This window comes from Tauraco erythrolophus, chromosome 4 (genome assembly GCF_009769465.1).
Source record: "Tauraco erythrolophus isolate bTauEry1 chromosome 4, bTauEry1.pri, whole genome shotgun sequence".
Classification (NCBI taxonomy): domain Eukaryota; kingdom Metazoa; phylum Chordata; class Aves; order Musophagiformes; family Musophagidae; genus Tauraco; species Tauraco erythrolophus.
The window spans coordinates 75,810,516-75,828,361 of NC_141468.1; the positions used below are offsets into that span (position 1 = coordinate 75,810,516).

The 17,846-nt window shown below is 41.1% G+C and overlaps 1 protein-coding gene across 3 annotated transcripts in view; it reads left to right on the plus strand.

Moving 5' to 3' along the window:
* KIAA0930 (KIAA0930 ortholog) overlaps positions 1-7,691 on the plus strand; it is a 75,942-nt gene extending 68,251 nt beyond the window's left edge. For 2 of the 3 annotated variants that reach the window (XM_086611203.1, XM_086611204.1), the window contains 2 exons: positions 2,749-2,904; positions 6,083-7,691. In XM_086611203.1, the coding sequence (XP_086467329.1) occupies positions 2,749-2,904; positions 6,083-6,123 (197 nt within the window). In that variant the 3' untranslated portion in view covers positions 6,124-7,691. The remainder of the gene's footprint in view (positions 1-2,748; positions 2,905-6,082) is intronic. The other variant, XM_086611205.1, reaches the window with a different exon arrangement.
* The last annotated feature ends 10,155 nt before the right edge of the window (positions 7,692-17,846 follow it).

Genomic DNA, 17,846 nt, shown 5'->3' on the forward strand with positions numbered 1-17,846 from the left:
AATACCAGCTAAGCAGACTTGTTTGGGGAGCACACAGAGCTATAGAAAGGGATCCCAATGCTGGATTTTCCAAAAGGTTTGCAGTGTGAAAAACCTAGCTTCACAGAAAGTCCCATGCCAGTGCCACTCTGAAAATGGGATTATTCACAAGCTTAGCATCTTTTTGAAGGCTGGAGACCAACAATTCTTACATGTGTTTAAAACCTATTTCCCCTTTTATATAGACTCATTTGAGAGAAACTTGAGCAGGAAAGAGCCAGATATCACGATGTAGTAGGGCAGAGCATGCTGTCATGGACAAGTTCTCTGAATTCATTGATTTGATCCAGAGTTGGTTGAAGTTGTTGAAAAGGCATTTACTTCAACTGGCTTTGAATCAGTTCTGAACTCTCTCACAAGAAAACCTAATGCATTTGTTTATATAACGGTTTAATGTTTTGTGGAACTCTTCCTTTGCTTTCTAGTTACTTAGTGTGAAACAACCAACAAGATAAAAAATTGAGTCTGATTCAGAAGATAAGAAGTCTTATTCAGTATAAATCCAGTCATATCCCGTTTTTTTTAGGTGGGAAACTCACAATTGTTGAAGTCCAAACTGCTTTTCATATGTTTAAAAACAAGTCAGTCGAAAAGCTAAAAAATCTTAACTATCTGTTGGCATGCTACTAGATAAGGTAATTTCCAGATCACAAGTTCTGTTTGTAGTAGCAAAGGTATTACCCGTCAGTGGTACGGGATCAGCTTAGCTAACAGGGAATTGCACATTAAAAAAACAAGACTAAGTGATAATATTTAATTCAAATTCTTCGCAACTTAAACTATAACTGGTTGTAACTAATTCAGGGTTCCATCAATAGAAACCTTTCCTCATCTCTTTTTCCTTAATTTGCCTAGTCAAAACATCTGTTACTACAAATGAGATGTATTTTAACATGTTCTACTAGGCAAAGGGTAGGACTTGGGTCAATTGCTATGTAGTGTGGGGAGAAAGGCAGCTTTCCCAGATGGAGTCCTGCTTTGCATACCTTTCTCTTGGAGGTTGCACAGGATAGAATGGAGTTCAAGGCATTTATCTGGCAGCCCTTGTATGTGGTGGTAGTGTCTTCAGTGTTGTTTTGCAGGGTCTGATCCTAGCATATTTAATCATAACGATGAACATTCTATTATTTTAATTTTCTTTTCCTTCTAATATATTTATGGAAGGAAACAATTCCAGTTTTTCCATACATTTTATAGCACGTATATAAAGTACCAAGAAGTGTGGTTTCACTTAGTTATAAATGTTTGACCTTGTTATTCCTGGTCCTAAAACAGAAGAATATTTTTAAAAGCTTACACTAGGAAGTTTAATTTATTCAAATACGAGATTTCTACAAGAAGTAACTAAAATGAGATTTCTTTACAAATTTCAGAAACCTGAGTGTCCTACAAATGTTTTGCTCAGGAGTTGCAGTGATGAATTTCTCTTGATTTGGAGGGAAACAGATGTCTTCAAAAAGCCCGTTACTGGGTGAACTGTAGAAGCAGAGATACGTGGGTGCCTTTTGGTTTTGTGGATGGAGGAAAACGTGGTTTTCTAAAGATCAGCTGTGTCCTTGGTCTGACCAGTGCTGCCGCAGACCTGTCCCAATGCAGACAGACGTTTTGTGGATAGGAACAACATGTGAGGGTCCACTTCACTTACTTTTGCTGTGTGCAAGCATGACACAGAATTGGACTTATTCCAGCTACCAGAGTCAGGACCTTCTGACGTGATCACCACAGTGCTCTTGGCATGGTGGCAACGTGTGGAGGGAGGGAATAGACTGCTTGGTTATACACATTTGTAGGAAAGGAGGAAAATAAGTTGGTTGTGGGTTTTTTTTTCTTTCTTCCAGCCTTGTTATGCATCCTTACTAGAGTTGCTGCCACTATGTATTTTTCCTGTGCTTTAGGACCTCTTTGTGTGGATCAGGACCTGCTTTGAATCAAATGAGTCCCAGAGCTTGGATTGTCTGGACCAGAATTGTTGTGTTCACTTGAACATCTGCTTTTAGCATTGTGGGACAGGGCTGAGTTTTACAGGGGAATGGAGGGAAAATTTAGAAACACTCAAAATATGACATGTGCATTCCTGGCTGTGGGAGAGACCTGCAGGTGTAAAAAACACCTCTAACCTACCGTGGATTCAGCATGCTTTTGTTTTAAAAATTACTTGTGGACCTTTAAAGTAATTATGGGAAGAATGGCACTGCTGAAGGGTCCAGCTTGGGGGATGCATGGAAATCTGCAGTGAACTGGCTTATTAATACTGACTCTCCTCCTGTCTCGTAGATGTCAATTTTCTTCATAAGATAGGATTTCCTTCTCTTACACCTGTGAATTTCTGCATGAGTAACTTCTTAATTGTAGGGATATTCTATTATTTTGTATATGAGAAAAGGCTGGGTTAGGATTCTGCATGTGCAGTGTGATAGCAAAGGCTTCTTTCCCTCTCCTGGCTGGTCTGTTAGTGGATAATGGTTTACTACTGCGTCCAGCTGCTGATATAATTCATTAGCTTCAGTGTAAATGGTAAACTCTGTGCTGGGCAAGATCTGAGTGATGTGAAACAAATAAAAATAGCAATAATAGTGAGCTGTATGTGATTTCATGTCTAGACAATGAATAGTAGGCTTTTTGTTTTTTGACTTTCAGAAGCTTTCATTGGATCTTCCAATAAAACAGAAAGCATAGTCACTTCAAGCTTGCTATCTTCTACTTTTACAGATCTACATAACACAACAAATCTGCGGTCACGGTCCTTATCTGGAACGGGACGGTCTCTGGTGGGCTCATGGCTGAAACTGAACAGAACAGATGAAAACTTTCTACTCTATGCACACTTAACTTACATCACTTTGCCATTGCATCGAATTTTAACAGGTGAATTTTAACATGTATTATACATAGAGTCCTTTGATTCCAAGACGGCCTTCTGTGTGTGGGATTTTGCTCCTAAGAGAGAGGAACAAGTATTTCTCTGCGAAGGAAATACTGTAGCGGCAAATGAATGTGAACAAGTGGAATGGTGTCAACCTGTTCTCTGGCTTTGGGCCAGTTCGTCTTGGTGACGATTCAAACAAGTTGGTAGATTGTTCTAAGAAACTTCCAGAGGAACACTAGTTGCTTTAATACTGAAATTCAAACTTCATCTATCTCATGAGTGCAAGGCAACTCATTGTGAGCCCATCCACTGACAGCATAGTTGTAGCTGAGGCCTATGACTGAGAAGGTTACAGAAAGGTAGCTCTGGAATTTGGAGTGACCGACCTCCTTTGCCAGTTTCGACTCTTAGATTTAGTTTCCATATAAGTTGCTTGGTCTGATCAAAGTGCCTACACTGATGCCCATAAACTTGTCAGGTGCCCGATGTCTTTAACTAGACATGATGTTTGTGTGTTCTGCCATCAGTAATCAGCATCCTCCGTGTTGTTGGTCTAGCTATGCCAATTACTTACAGTGGTGACGGCCACTCTGCGTTTGTTTTACCTGGGCTAGGGTAGCACAATAAGTTGGGTTTTACAGTCTGCAGGCGGTACTGAAGTTTTTGATTTCGTCCAGATAACTCGTCTGCCTACATATACAAGTAGAGTAGAGAAACAACTGGTCTATTTGAACTCTATCCATCAGCAGCCTGCTAGCCTTTCAGGGATACAGCTTGCAGTATGAGGGTGCCCGTGGGACTCTTGAGATAAGTCTGAAAAACTGAGACAATTGCAGTGGTTAAGGGCTGCTCTTCTTTGTCTAAATGCAGTGGTGGGTTTCTTTCATGTAGACATTACTAGTGCTATTGTCCACTCGCTTCAGTTCGTCCTAGGTAAGCCCTGAATGCCTTCTCATTGACCACTGTGGGCAGAAAGAAAGTTTTGATCCAGCTGCACAGCAGTATCTTGGGCAGAACTATTGCTCAACTCCAAAATCTGGACCAGATAAAGTTCTGATCCCAGAGCAGTGTGAAGTCCTGTCTCTGAACCTTGGAAGATCCTTATAACTGTTACTTTCCTCTTAGAACTTCATCTTTTTCCTTATCTTCCCATCCAGCAGATGGGATGGCTTCTGAATGGGGTTGTCTGGGTTGCACTGGACTTTTGATCAGTGCCTGGTTTTTCTTGTCTGAGTCTAAAAAAGGAACACACCTGAGAACAAAACCCATCTATTACACAGTGATTATTTCCAAACTCTTCCTGAAAGGGTAGCTAAAGGAAAGGAGTTAAGCAATCTGTTGTTAAACAGGTTAATTTGCTGCTAAAAGAGATAAGAAGATAGTATGGTATTATTGTCATACTGTATTGTGTTAGTGTAATAGTAACAGCTGCAATCGTGTCCTCGTTTGCAGGCTGAGATCTCGGAGCCTGTTGCCAAAAGCAGACTGGCTCTTACTCTACAGGGAAGGAAATTGTAGCTGATAAGGTAGAAGTGGAAATTATACTTAGCAAAGAGGAGTTTCTACATTTGCCCTTTCACTGTATGTGGAGATTTATTTCAATTTAAAAGAAATTATAGATTCCAGAAGAAATTGGTGCTCTAATTAAGGTGGATTTTGAACAATGTTTCGGCAAAATATGTAATTATTCCTGATCATAGTACATTGATTACTCCAGTTAACTAGTTGTTAGATTATCAAGCTCGTTCACCTCTCTCACCATAGGCATTTTGGAGTTCATAAAAGATGTATTGTTCCTGCTGGCATTTAATACTTGCTCAAGTGGGTGGCATAAATGCCTCCGTGCTCAAATATTTCCTTTGAGCTTGAACATCCTTTCTGAGACTTAATTTGTTTACATCGACTCCTGCAACCTTATGTGTACTGGGATGCACAGAAATAGGATATGAAAGGTCTGAGCTGTAAAGCAGAATTTTAATCTGTATTTTTTCACGACCTGTGTTTGCTTTAGCTTGGCACATCGGGTAGAGCCCGTTTCCAGTGCCTTTTTGTAGTTAATGCACCAGTGGCAGCTTTCCAGCAAGCCAGGAGCACTACACGTGGACCAGGGTGAAGTGGGAAAGATGCTCATCTCTGTTGAGTAGTTTAGGAAGCCTGTAGTAAGAAATTAAAATCCTAGTGATAGGGATCAAAGTACATTTTAAAATGTCTGGAGTTTATACATGTTGATAATACTTGCTTCACTCTGACCCTTCTCTCCATGCTGGATAATCCCAGTTCTCTCTGCCTTTCCTCGTATGTCAGATCTTCCAATCCCTTAATCATCTTTATGGCCCTTCACTGGACTGACTCTGCTGTTTTTTGTTCTTCACAAGTGTGGCTAAAGCCCTCTGAAGCTGTGGATCAATTTTTACTCACGTCATCCTCTTCATGCAGCTGTATGTGATCAGCCTCTTAATTAAGCGTGTGCTCCCTTTTCTCATGTTCTTTATTCTACATGTAGTCTTGAAAAGGACAAGCAGCCTGTTTTCCAGATATTTCTATGTACTGCTGTGCCAGTATGCTGGTTTTACTGTCCACATTTGGCAAGATGCCTGTGATTATGACAGATATTTACAGGTTAATATTCTGTCACATTTGGACGATATGGAACTGAGGAACTAAAAAAAGGAGTGGGTTTCGTGGCAGCTTTTTGAGTGCAGAAATGTAGGCTTCGGGCTGTGGAATGGATGAAACAGTTGAATTATTTGTATCCATGTCTTCAGAGCCAAAAGCCTCTTTAAGGGTCTTGGGGATGGTTCACTTCTCCCTCCAAGAAAGGGAAACCCCTTGGCATCTCCTGTAATGGCCATTCCACCTGTTTCTCTGGAAGATTCACCACTCTGACACACGTTTCTTCATCTCACTGTAAATAATACTTACTAGATTAGCCGTCATCTCTATGTGATAGATATATTTGTGGCTTACCATCTCTCAAGTAGGATGCAGCTGGGGAGGAATTAAATTGGACTTAGTTAATAGGCAAAGTCACATGCTCGTGTTTTAAATTCCTTTAGCAGTGTAACAGGAGGACTGCTGCAGTCCACAATCTCTGGTTCTTCATGCTTTCTGATACTGCGGCTACTTCCAGGAGCCCCTCCTAAGTTTGCTGTATCTTTGTTTCTCTCCCTTGCCCAGATATCCTGGAAGTGCGGCAGAAACCAATTCTGATGACATAGCAGAGAGCGGGCACTGCCTTGGAGCCTTGTTGCCAAGTGCCTAACCACAGCGGTTTTCTGTGCTAACACTACCATCTAGTGTCAGGAACATAAACCTCCGCAGGAAAAAGGGAAGTCCAAGAATACCAGCCGATCAAAAGTGCCTCTTTCTTCCTTCCTCTGCTGTCATACGCCGTATGCACACTTGCAGTACATCGCTTGAGTGTTTCGGACTGGAAGAGGACTTTCAGCGAGATAAAACGAGAAGGGGCTGTGTTTCAAACAACTCAACGCTTTATGGACAGTTTGTTACTGTGTTTACTTTATAACAAAGAAACCAACAATATGTACAGAATGTGTTAAACTTTATATTCTTTGAGAGAAACAACCTGAGAATTTCATAATGATGTACTAATGAACGTCGTTCCATAGACTCTTGCCCATACCCTCTCCTTGTCGGTTTGGCTTAATGTATGTGTGAGCGCGTGCGTGTGGGGATTGAAGGGATGAGAGAGTAATTTCCTACTGAGGGAGGAAAAGGAAAAAGATGCTACGAAGATAACATCACCGTTTTGGTATGTGCAGTGGGTCAGGACAGCGCTTAAAAGAGGCTGAAAATGTTCCCATTTGTTGGCGTGTCAGTGTTAGGACAGGTGAACTTCTGCTGACAGATTTCCGTATCTACCAAAGAACAGCAACGTTTTCATCCTCGAGAACTGGCTAAGAAAACGAGCCGGTGAAAATGAGGGCTAAAATGTGCTGCTATCGTGAAGCTGAGGTTCATATCCAGTACTAGTGCTGCTCATCTCTCTCTGTCAGCTGAGTCGATACACCTTTGAGCCTAAAGTGGAAAAATAGGAGGCCGTAATTGGACTCCAAAACGTAAAAACCTTACCGATAACCAACATCCTCCTGCATGCACTGGACTTGAGAGTACGTAGAGTCGTCTTGCGGTCGCGCGTGCAGCCAGGGAAGGCATGGGAGCTGATTAATGGTCGGGCAGCTCGCCCGGATTCTTCATCGCCTGGTGGTGTTCCGCTGTGCTGTTACATGCTGAAGCCCAGAGAGTTTTCTTGAAAGACAAAAGATTGAAATGTAATCCTGCTCTGAAAAGTGACTAAAAATAGCATAGTGGGAGGTCTGAAACTGTGTGTCAGGAGCTCTCAGGAAAAAAAGCCTTATGTTTACAGGTAAAATGCAGCTTTCCCTAAATAGCAAACGCTGCTGTCCTTGACATTTGAAAGCTAAATTATTAAATACTGAGACTGCTGCAGTCTGGTTCACTGTTCTGATGTGGGAGCCGGTCAATACTTCAGTTTATTTGCAACTGTGTAACTGGCACAAGAAAGGAGGGGGTTTCCTGTCACTTAGAGCATGTGAGACTCCAATACATGCACAGAGGGAGAGCGAAGATGCCATTTTTGTCACTTTTCAGACTCTGAGCACCTAAATGCTGTTGCCACAGTTAGCAAATGGCATGTGCTCTAGCCTGGACCTTTGTCTCCCTCATACCCAATCTTTCCAAGGGCTTTGTTGTTATTCTCTCAATGGCATCTGATGACTTAACATCTCAAATAGGACTTTCTGCTTTTTTTCCTTGGCCTAGGTTCCATGGAATAGCTCCACTCCATCATAAAGGTAGACTAACTTTATCATTCAGCCCGACATGGTGAATCCAGCATGGTAAGCAGGTCTTTTTTATTTGAGGCTAGGCCTGAAAGCAGTCAGCTTAGCGCAGAGTGATGGCACTTTTAACACCGGCAGCATGAGTGCATGACAGGGATGGCTGACCAGTTTTTGGTTCACTTCAAAGCTGTTGCAGCAGCGTTAGAAAAAATGTTCACTTTGTCATTACCAGCACAGCCACTTTTCATGTTGCAGCCTTTGAATCTTGCGCCGTGGGAGCGTGCAGTTGTGCATGTGTCTGTGTGAGGGTGTTCATGTGGTCTAACCTGAGGAATGTAGCTTGGGTGCCCAGGCTTTCATCCTGAGCCAGGGGAAGCGGTGGAGTCCTAAATCAGCAGCTCAAGTGTCCTCTCAAGGAACTTCCTAGTCAGTATAGTGCTTACCTGAGATCTCTAGGTAGTGTGCCTAATGTCAGTTGATACAAATGTTCTCCCTATGCCCATGCTGAGAATTAGACCACTCTTCAGCTAGAAGACCAGTCCTACTCTAAAGCTTCTCAAGATGCTCCTTATTCTGCACTTTCAAACTGTTGGGCTGGGCAAATCAGTGTTCAGTTTCCCTTAAATACTTACTGGAAAGGGCGAAGAGAGGGGGTTAATATTGTACTACTAGTACAATTGGTACTTTTCAGTCAAACAGTCAGAGGAATAACATATGTGAAAAGGAAAAGTATCCAGATTGGAAGCCGAGTGCTAGGTGTAGGTGCCTGAACACTGCTCAGGTCGACAGCAGTTTGTAATGCTTTCTTGGAATCATGTAGTATGTTTAGGTAGCTTAATTTTATGTCATCTGAAAGACTGAGCAAATCTTGCTGCGTACTATTTCAGAGCAAACGAAGAATGACTCTAAACTAGTACCTTAGTATAAAGGCAATGTTGCAGAAAGTACAGTTCACGTACCACGTCTATTACGCAGGAGTTATCGTCTGCTCTGTCACATGTATGTGGGCGAAGTTTGATGTCTAGTTTTTGAAGGGCTACCATGTAAACGTCCTAAAAAAAGTCAGTTCATTTCTTGTATCTTACTACTGGTATGCTATAGGTACATTGAAGACTCACCTTTTTTAGTAGAAAAGGGCTACAGGTATGCCAGATGGACATCCTCAGAAAAACAGGTCAAAAAGTCCTACTGAATGTTGATAGTGCTTTTTGGAAACGAGTAGATTCTCAGTTATTTCTTCTCTAAACAACTGACCTTGACTTCTTATGGATAGCCCCTGTTCCCACTTTCTGCCATCAAGTGGGGGAAAAAAAATTCCACATTTTGTTCTGCTTTTAGACAAACTCTGAAATTGTAATTTAGTGTCCTTGTATAGACATATTGACATGGAAGATGATCAAAGTTTTGCTTGGGTCAAGATGGCGCAGCTGAGCCCTTAGCATGCTATTGCACTATACCAAAAAAAGAAAAGGGAATGCTAATAGGAACCTCTCACCCTTTTAATTTGGAGGAGGTTTAATTCCGTACTCCTAAGCAGTAAAGCTCCTAAGCAGTAAAGCTCCTAAGCACCAGTTTGGAGCCTCTGTTGGCCATTTAAAATAAGTGTTGAGGAATGAACTGGTGTGTTCTGCATGCCATAAAGCCTGTATGGCTGTCCGATGTCTTAGCTGTTGGAGCAACAGTGGTTTTCATTAGTTATGTTGATGTGGAGAATGCAGTATGGTTAACAAATTTGGGAAGCTTTGCAGAACAGCTTTATTTATTTACAGAATGCCACCATACCTCATTACTCAATTAAATTCTTCCATCCTTCTGCCTATTCACTCCCTCTGGAGATCAAGGTTTATCACTTGAACTGTCCATAGATGAGGTGTATTGAGATGTCAAATGCAAGGATTTAAATCTTTTCACCCTTAACAGGTTTTGTCACTGCTATCAATTTAACAGGTAAAAAGCCTTTGTTTTTTTAAAGAAAGCTCTTAAATCAGTTATTTTACATTTGCCGATTATTGCTCTGCCTTAGAGACCACCGTGTATGTGAAATCACATTCTTATTGCCAGCCAGCACAGAGTGGATTCCAAGTCTCCTTGTAAAAGAAAAAAGCCATTTTGAGAAATGCCACAAATCTTTCATGTTCCTTCTCTTTTTATTCTCCTGGTCTTCATTGTTTACAAGGCTTGAACATGTTGGACTCTGGGTCACTGTTACTTAGCTTTTCAGTTTTGGGCACAGTGTGCTTTCCTGAAAAGACAATTGTTTGCCTGGGTGACATTTTCACAGTAAAGTGGGTTTTCCCAAAGTATATTACTGCCAAGTTTTAATTTGAACAGTGAAGTCCTTGGCTCTGCAGACGGATTTCTTCCAGCAGACCTTCATGTACAGAATCCCATCTGGTCACTGAAGTTCTGTATGAATGTGGAGTCCACATAACTAGTCTATACTTTAGACTATTGACCTGCTTCTTGCCAATCATTAATTTTTCCCTTTCCAGATGATTGCTTGTCCTGTATTTTGTAGTCTGAAGCTTTCCCTTGGTTAAAGATAGATATAAGATAAATCTTCAGAAGTGCCTAAGCCCTGTTGCTATCCAGTGGGGTTTAAGAACAAAGTTTTATTTAGGAATTAATAAAGTAGTTGTAAATTCTATCTGTGTTGTGTCAAGAAATGACAAATTTATAGTTCTCAGAAGAACTGGCAGTCTCCTACAGATTCGCCCTTCGTGTTTGAAGACTCTCATGGTCTCCAAAGGGTCGTGGCTGAAAGCTCTGGAAAATGGATTTCTCGTCATCACAGCAGTCAGCTGTCTGCGAATGCCTTATCTTGTTTTGTGAGGTGTGACTGAAAGTGTGTGGGCGCTGGTGTGTAGGAATTCTGTGTCAAAATAGGTACGGTAGAATCCAGTTAAAGGCATTGTGAAATAAGTAGCTTTTACACCAAACCTTAAATGAAAGAGTATTTACAACCAGAATGTAGCTGTTTGGATGCTTGGTCAAGATAATACAAGGCTGCAAGCAGGTTAAAATGTTGACATTCTCTGTGTAAATATATAAATATCCTCTGCCTAAGTTTATCGGACATGTTGCATGGGTTTGGTTATTTTGCCTCATTGATCATCAGTGTTGATTAAAAGATGATGGGTTGAAAATCATGCTGCACTGTACCGAGCCCTTTGAACAAAGAGCAAGGAGAACCTTTGTGCACCAAAAGTAGAGTTGACTTTGTGTATGGCAGCAGTGCAGAAAAGTGTTGGACCCTGCAGCCAATAAACAGACCTCTTAAACAATCATGAGCTTTGTTAATAGTGTTTTTCTCTCTACCATGCCTGGTGGTGTTTGAGTTTGAACGTGTTCCTTGCTGGTGGCAAGCATAAATGGCAGAGTAGGGCTCAGTGGCACTCATGGTAGCATTGCCAGAGACACACCCGAGGGGCAAAGGAGCCTCTTTACTCTTCGTTCTTACTCCACTTTGAGCGATGCTCACTTCTGACCCTCCTTACTGAATCTGTCATGATTAGCCTCTGACAACTTGACATTGTATGAAGAAGACGAAGTCAATGTACGCCTGGATTTGTTTAAAAAGGCTTTTTGTTTTTTCCTTTAGCTGCTACCATTAAAACAAAACAAAACACACAAAAAAAAACCCACCACCCTAAACAGTTCTTTAAACTGATCTATGTTTTGTTTTAAGCTTGATTTTGCAGGCGTCAACATTTAGGTTTGTGCAGAGTGTAATATTGGGAGACTGACGGCTGTATGATTTCTTCCTGATAATTCAGGGAAAACTTCAGTATGGGTTTGTGCAGTGTTGTAAAAATGAGATTGCCCTTTAGCTCTTAACTGCTTATACTGCCTTAAATGGTGCGTACCGACGTTGAATCTGTTTGGTTTAAAGATCCCTCTCCACCTGATTTTGTGACTGACATTTCACAGTAGACTTCTTTGGGGGTTTTTCTATCTAAATGAGTTAAAATGAACGCTCATCAAACAAATGCTTCATATATATAGTTGGTAACAACTTGCTGATTATTCCATTTCAAAGAATCCCAGACCAAGGCTGTTTTATGAACCATGTGTGGAGTGACAACATCTCTGCTAAGCCATGCATGATCATTGGAGGTGCGTGGTATGTTAGGCAAAAGAAAAGAAACGAAGACCCAGAGGTTGTGGGAAGGAGCTCAGGGTGTGTTAGTTCTGCATATGGATATTTGGTAGATTGTGGGCAGTGTGTTTCTTGTGCGTGCCCATGCAATTGGACAGGAACCTTAACAGGTTGGAAAGGAGCAAAACAACATGCTTAGAAACAAAAAGTGTGATTTTTTTTTCCTTGAATGCCTTAAATTGAAAGCTTTTGAAAGCAGCCATAGTGGAGAAAGCTTTTTTTTTTTTTTTTTGAAACGGGTGCGAAAGACAGAGAGCAGCAGATCGTGGGGTCATAAACCTCGCCTGCCTGGTTAGTCTTTCAACATGAGTTAGTGACAGGAAAGGCGTGCTGCTTTTGGTTTTGTTTTTAATCCAAATGCTGGTGGGACAGAAGATTGTCACATCCATCTTTGAAAAGCTTTCACACTTAGTGAATTAATTTCATGAATATGCTAAAAGAAAAAAAATCTTGTTCAACAGTGTGGCAGTGTATCTCGTCCAATAGAGCTCCTGCTTTGGGGAGCCAAGTTAACTCATGTCCTTTGTCCTGCTTGCTTGTCCTCATCTGGGGAAATACTCCCAATACATACTGTAATATTGCTTCACAACAAGTTTATCATCAAGGTCTGATTTTACAAAATAAAATCACACTTTGAAGATTGAACTAAAAATATGCATCTTTCTGTGCTAGCAACTAGTTACTTGTGTACTCCTGTCAGAAATGTTGTTTCTGAAACTTGTAATGAAAAATCTGCAGAAAGCGAAGGAGTAAAATACAGGAAGACTCTGGATCCCATTTTCCATTAACAGTGTAGATGAGAATCTGAGAGTAGCAGATGCCACTCAGTGAAGAAAAGATACTAAAATCAAGGAAAATATTAGTTGATTCAAGTTCTGTCCCTAGCTTGGTTCCTCACAGGGGTAAGGATGGGATCTAGTGATCTCATCATGGGAAATAAGTCATTTATGATTGTTAAGCCAGAAGACTCTTTCCCTGAGTCAAGTTAATTGGCTTTCCCTAGTAGGGTTAATGTTGATTGAGATGGCGGTATGAAAACCAAGGTAGATGATCCATTTCTTGTTCAGATAAGATAGAAGCGTTTGTGTGCACAGATTGGATTTACTTACATGTGGGAAGTGTGGACTTCTTCCCTCTACTGCACTTCCCGGTGCAGAAGACAAAATTGGCCAGCCACATAGCTGTCCTTGTACCTGCATGTGATACATACCCTGCAGCACCTACGCAAAAACAACGGTCTTTGGCAAAACATCCTTTTTGTACTGTAGGATGAACGTGAGGAGTGGGAGAGGGTGAGGATGCATCCTATTAAACAAAGCAGACTGGGGTGGCCGCTGCCTGTAGAGGTGTGAGTACACTGCTAAAAAACGCTGAACTTCAGGCAATAACATAAATTGTGAAGACAAGTATGCAAGTAGCCAACTCACATGGTTCTGAATTCTCTTCAAAGAATTGGTTCAATGGAGATGAAATAAACAAGTTTTAAAACCCTATTGAAATGAATGGAGCTGGCTGATAATTTTGAAGGCCACCAAGTCTCCACTGATCTGTGCAGGGTGACCACCTACATTCAAAACCAGCTTTGCCTCTAAGCTTTGGTTCCAGCTGCTTTAAGGTTTTCCTGTTACCTGTTAATTGCCAACATTCAGTTGATTCTGGTGATTGTAACTTAGTATTTCACAACCTGTGGTTACTCAACCTGTGCTTTTCCACCTCCCGTCTCCTCGTGACAGAAGAGGGTGTTTATGTTAACGTTTCTGCCTGTTCCTGCTGGAGCAATATTGCTGCGGAAATTCAGCAAAAGCAGTTTACTAGTCTACAGATTCTTCAAACTCAACCTTTAATTCAGATGCAACTGCTGTGTTCATCAAAACCCTTTGTCACTTAGAAACAGAGAATGCCTTAAAGCCTGCACCAAGCTTAGAGGCATTCCTTTGCTCCTGAAGGACAAGAAGGTCGGCAGAACCCACTCTTCCGTCCTTGCTCATCGCTGCAAGTGTCATAGACTAGGGTTTGCTTTGAAAATCAGAGTCATAGATGTAGCATCAGGAGCAAAGAAGACTTACTATTCAAGTTTCCTTCTCGGCAAGAATTCTGAATTATTAATTATGTGCTTCCTGGTGAGTAGCTGCATGGTTTAACCTGCCCAGCACATAAGGAGAAGTTCAGCATAGGTGATTGTTTGCTGTAGTCATGTCTGACTTCGTTGTAAAGGTAAGGAAACGCCTGTTTCATAAACTGCCAAAGTAATTAAATTGGTATGTGATCTTCCGTTTCTCTTCAGTGTTTAGGAGTTTGCTTTTCACAATGGAGAAACCACCTTCAAGTTTTTCCCCAGAATTGCAGTCAACAGAATTACCATTTGCAGGTAAGAAGAATGCCCTGAGTGCCCACCAGTTCACATAGGGCTCCAAAGCTAGCTTTGACCATAATTTAGACAAAAGTTGTACTGTATTATGTCATCTGTGATAGAAGGTAGTAAACTAAATTCAGAGACTTTTTACTCATATTACTGCCCAAGCAGGGACACTGTATTCCTGTCTCTGAAGCCTCTACAGACTTCCAGAGATGATCCATTTCTCTGCTACCTCTCAGTAAAGGTTATGATGTCCCTAATAGTAAGTAATACCTTCTAAACTGATGATTATGAATATTTATTTTTATTACATACTTACTCAGGATGGTCAGACCCAAATAAGAATTTGTAACAAGTATGATGCCTTAAAAAATGAGCAGTATACTACCCCAACAGAACTTGGATTATATCAATGCTACTTCGAACGTACATACTACTTCTACCGCTTTACTCATCTTGTGCAGCCTTTGGTTCTTGTGTGCCGCTCCTCCTGCGTTTCACACAGGCCGGTCAGTTACGGGTGCTCACAGTCACACGCTGTAACTGTGCAGTAGCGCAGAGGATTGTAATCCAGTCGTCATCTGCTAAATATCCAAAGAGGTCTGTGGCTCTTCTCCACCTGAACTTAGTTGTCTGTCTTATGACCTTTCTACAAAGCAAGTATTTGACCAAAGCAAGCTGTTTACCAGACTTCCACAGCTTCAAATGCCATGTCACGTGCAAGGCTACGTTACTCAGCGGGCCGGTGCTCTTCAGTTCTGGCTTAGCAGGATGTTTACAGCAGGTAACCTGTGTCAATGGATCGTTTGGATCGCAGTTTACTTGTCATCTTCACTATTTTGTAGCCGATGACATGCACATAGCTGTTTGCTTGTGCTCGATGTGCTTTTCAGATGAATCAGCTCTATCTTCTGTATGACTTGGTTGCTGTAACTGGTCTGCTGAAGGGTATTTTCATGCTTGTTCAGGAGAGAGACTGATTTGATTAACGCAGGCACGTCTTGGAGTGTTGCGTTTTCTTCGTCTGGATGTTCAGGACTTGCTGTCTTCTGCACTGTTACCTTTGCCCCTTCCTGTTGTGCAAGTGGCAAAATCTTTGGGGATTAGCAAAGCATTATGCGTTGGATGTCCTAGATTGCCCCACCTGAAATGAATAAGAAGCTTGTTTCTGCTCTTGAGAACTTTGCTTTCTTTTGTGGCTGCTGAAAGCTAGGGAGGGATCTGTAAGCAGTGCTGGCTGTCTTTTCAAGAAGGAAGTAAGAGATGTCCGAAACGTGGAATGATGCCAACATCCCAGGGGCATGAAGTTCAGTTTGAGGGTTGTGTTTGTGTTTGGTTGTTTGTTTTGTTTGCGGTTTGTTGTTTTGTTTGTTTTTTTTTTAAAGTAGTGGGCATTTAGGTAGAAATGTGGCGCTCTATTGATAGCAGCTGCATCTTTAAACTGTAACATAGACTCTTGTTTTCCCAGTCACTGTAATTGAGGCTGATGGTGGGGGATGTCTAGATCATCGCTAACCAATAGTCGTATCCTCATGCAAGAAGCAGCTCCCATTCGTGGGCATAAAGTAGATGGCTCCAGAAACACCGAGAGAATTAAGGTACAGCTAAGCAGCATGGTAGTGGCTAATAGCAGAAAATAGTTGGATAACAGGCACTCTGATAGTCTCAGCAGTTCATGGTGCATTGGGAAGATGGTCTACACTGTTCATGACAAGTCTGTCTTGTTTTTTCCTATTGCCAAACTGTCACAAACCAACGAAGAGAAGAATCGCTGTGTGACCTGGCTTTAGGATAGTGCTTTTCAGCTAGATCGAAAAGAAGTCCTACATATGCCATCAGGCCAACACATCTTACTTTTGCTCTTCAGTCTTTTAAAATTCAAGTGGAGGGGTTTTAGAGGTCGCTCTCTACAGCCGTGTTCTCTGCATGCGCTTTCTCTCTAGTGGCAGGCAGCCCTCGCTCCTCCCTCTGAGCTGATTCAGCTCACTGACCATGCAAGAAGAACACGTTCTGCTGAACTGGCTCGTAGCAACCTGACAGGTTTCCCAGCCAGCTTGGGGAAGGGGTGAGGGAAGGGAAGACCCTGCTGCTTTTAGCAGCAGCAAGGCTGTGCACAGGATTTTCTAGGCAGGAGTTCACCTGCAAGCAACTGATTTGTAAAATTCATTTTATTAATACAGTGTTTTCTAGATCAAATGAAAGGGATACACGCGAGACGCTTAGTCTCCCATTCATTTATTCACATTTTCCATGGATTTTTGTACACTTCCTCAATGTATTAGAACTAATGAAACAGTTACAAGTATGTGAAACTTCAGTATCCACTGAAAAATTCAGAGCAGTTTGAAATCTATTAACAATTAACAAATCATCACATTCAGCATTTTCATTGGATTTATACTAGCTCATGCCACTTTAAATTGTTAATGTCAGTTAATTTCTGCACACAGGCACCAGCTACAAAATTTAGCAAATGCAATAAGTTAAGGCATCAGAAAGTAAGTCTTTTAAGGACATTTTAATGTTACAGTGCTGCAAAGGGAGCTGAACTGAAGTTCGTAACAGTAAAGCGTACCTCCTAATTGGTTTACGTTCCACATGTTCATTTGAACTGTAAATTAAATTTAAACTTTCACATCCATCAACCAATGGGCTTATAGGAACACATTGTGATGCCCCCAAATAGATAATTTAAAGTACATTAACCCAAAAACAAACAAACAAAACAAAAAACCCCTGCATATAGCAATTTAAAATTTTAAAATAAAATTAAAAAACCAACTGTAATAACCTCCTTTACAGATTATTTCTGAGAATTAAAAGAGGCAGAGATCTTGATTTTCTGTTTTGGGGAGTGGGGAGGTGAGAGGGAAAAGGAAGACTTCTAAGCAGCTGAAACATCAAAACTTCAAAATTGCAGCAGAAGAACGCATGAGACACTCCACATAGGTACAGCTGAAACAGTGAAGGCATTAACTCAAATTGGGGAGGAAACTTACATCTTTAACATCAGGTATCTGATATCCGCTGTTGAATGTATTAAGTATCTACCAAGATACAGGAATGCCTCATTGAGTTGGAATTCTAATCAAAATCCCTTCCTTATATAGCATGTGCTACTTTGTTATGAAGACATAAGTATATTGATTTCTACGCTCTCCACTAACTTCTGCTTTTTAACTCATTTTAGGCCTTTATTCTATGTGACAATCTCTGGCCTTTTACAGTATCTACGTATTTATTTAGTATTTCTTAACTAGAAACTGAGGCATCATCAAAAATTTATTTTTAACAGTGCTGGAGAAGGGTTGTGCTTTATAACTGAACACCAAGTCAAGTGTATGACTTGACTTTTCCAGATAATCATAGGGTCACTATGAATGATGTTGATTAAAATCTCTAATTGCAGTGAAATTCTTCCCTGTTGTTTTAGTGGCAACTTTCCCCATGGAAATGTTCAAAATCATTATGTTTATGCATATATTTGACATTCTAATTAACATGAGATTCCAATTATATAGCTTCCCCTAGCTTTACTGATAAATGTGTATGCTGCTGAAGAAATCTGGGTGTCTCATCTCAGTCTTTCTCACAGCTAACAGA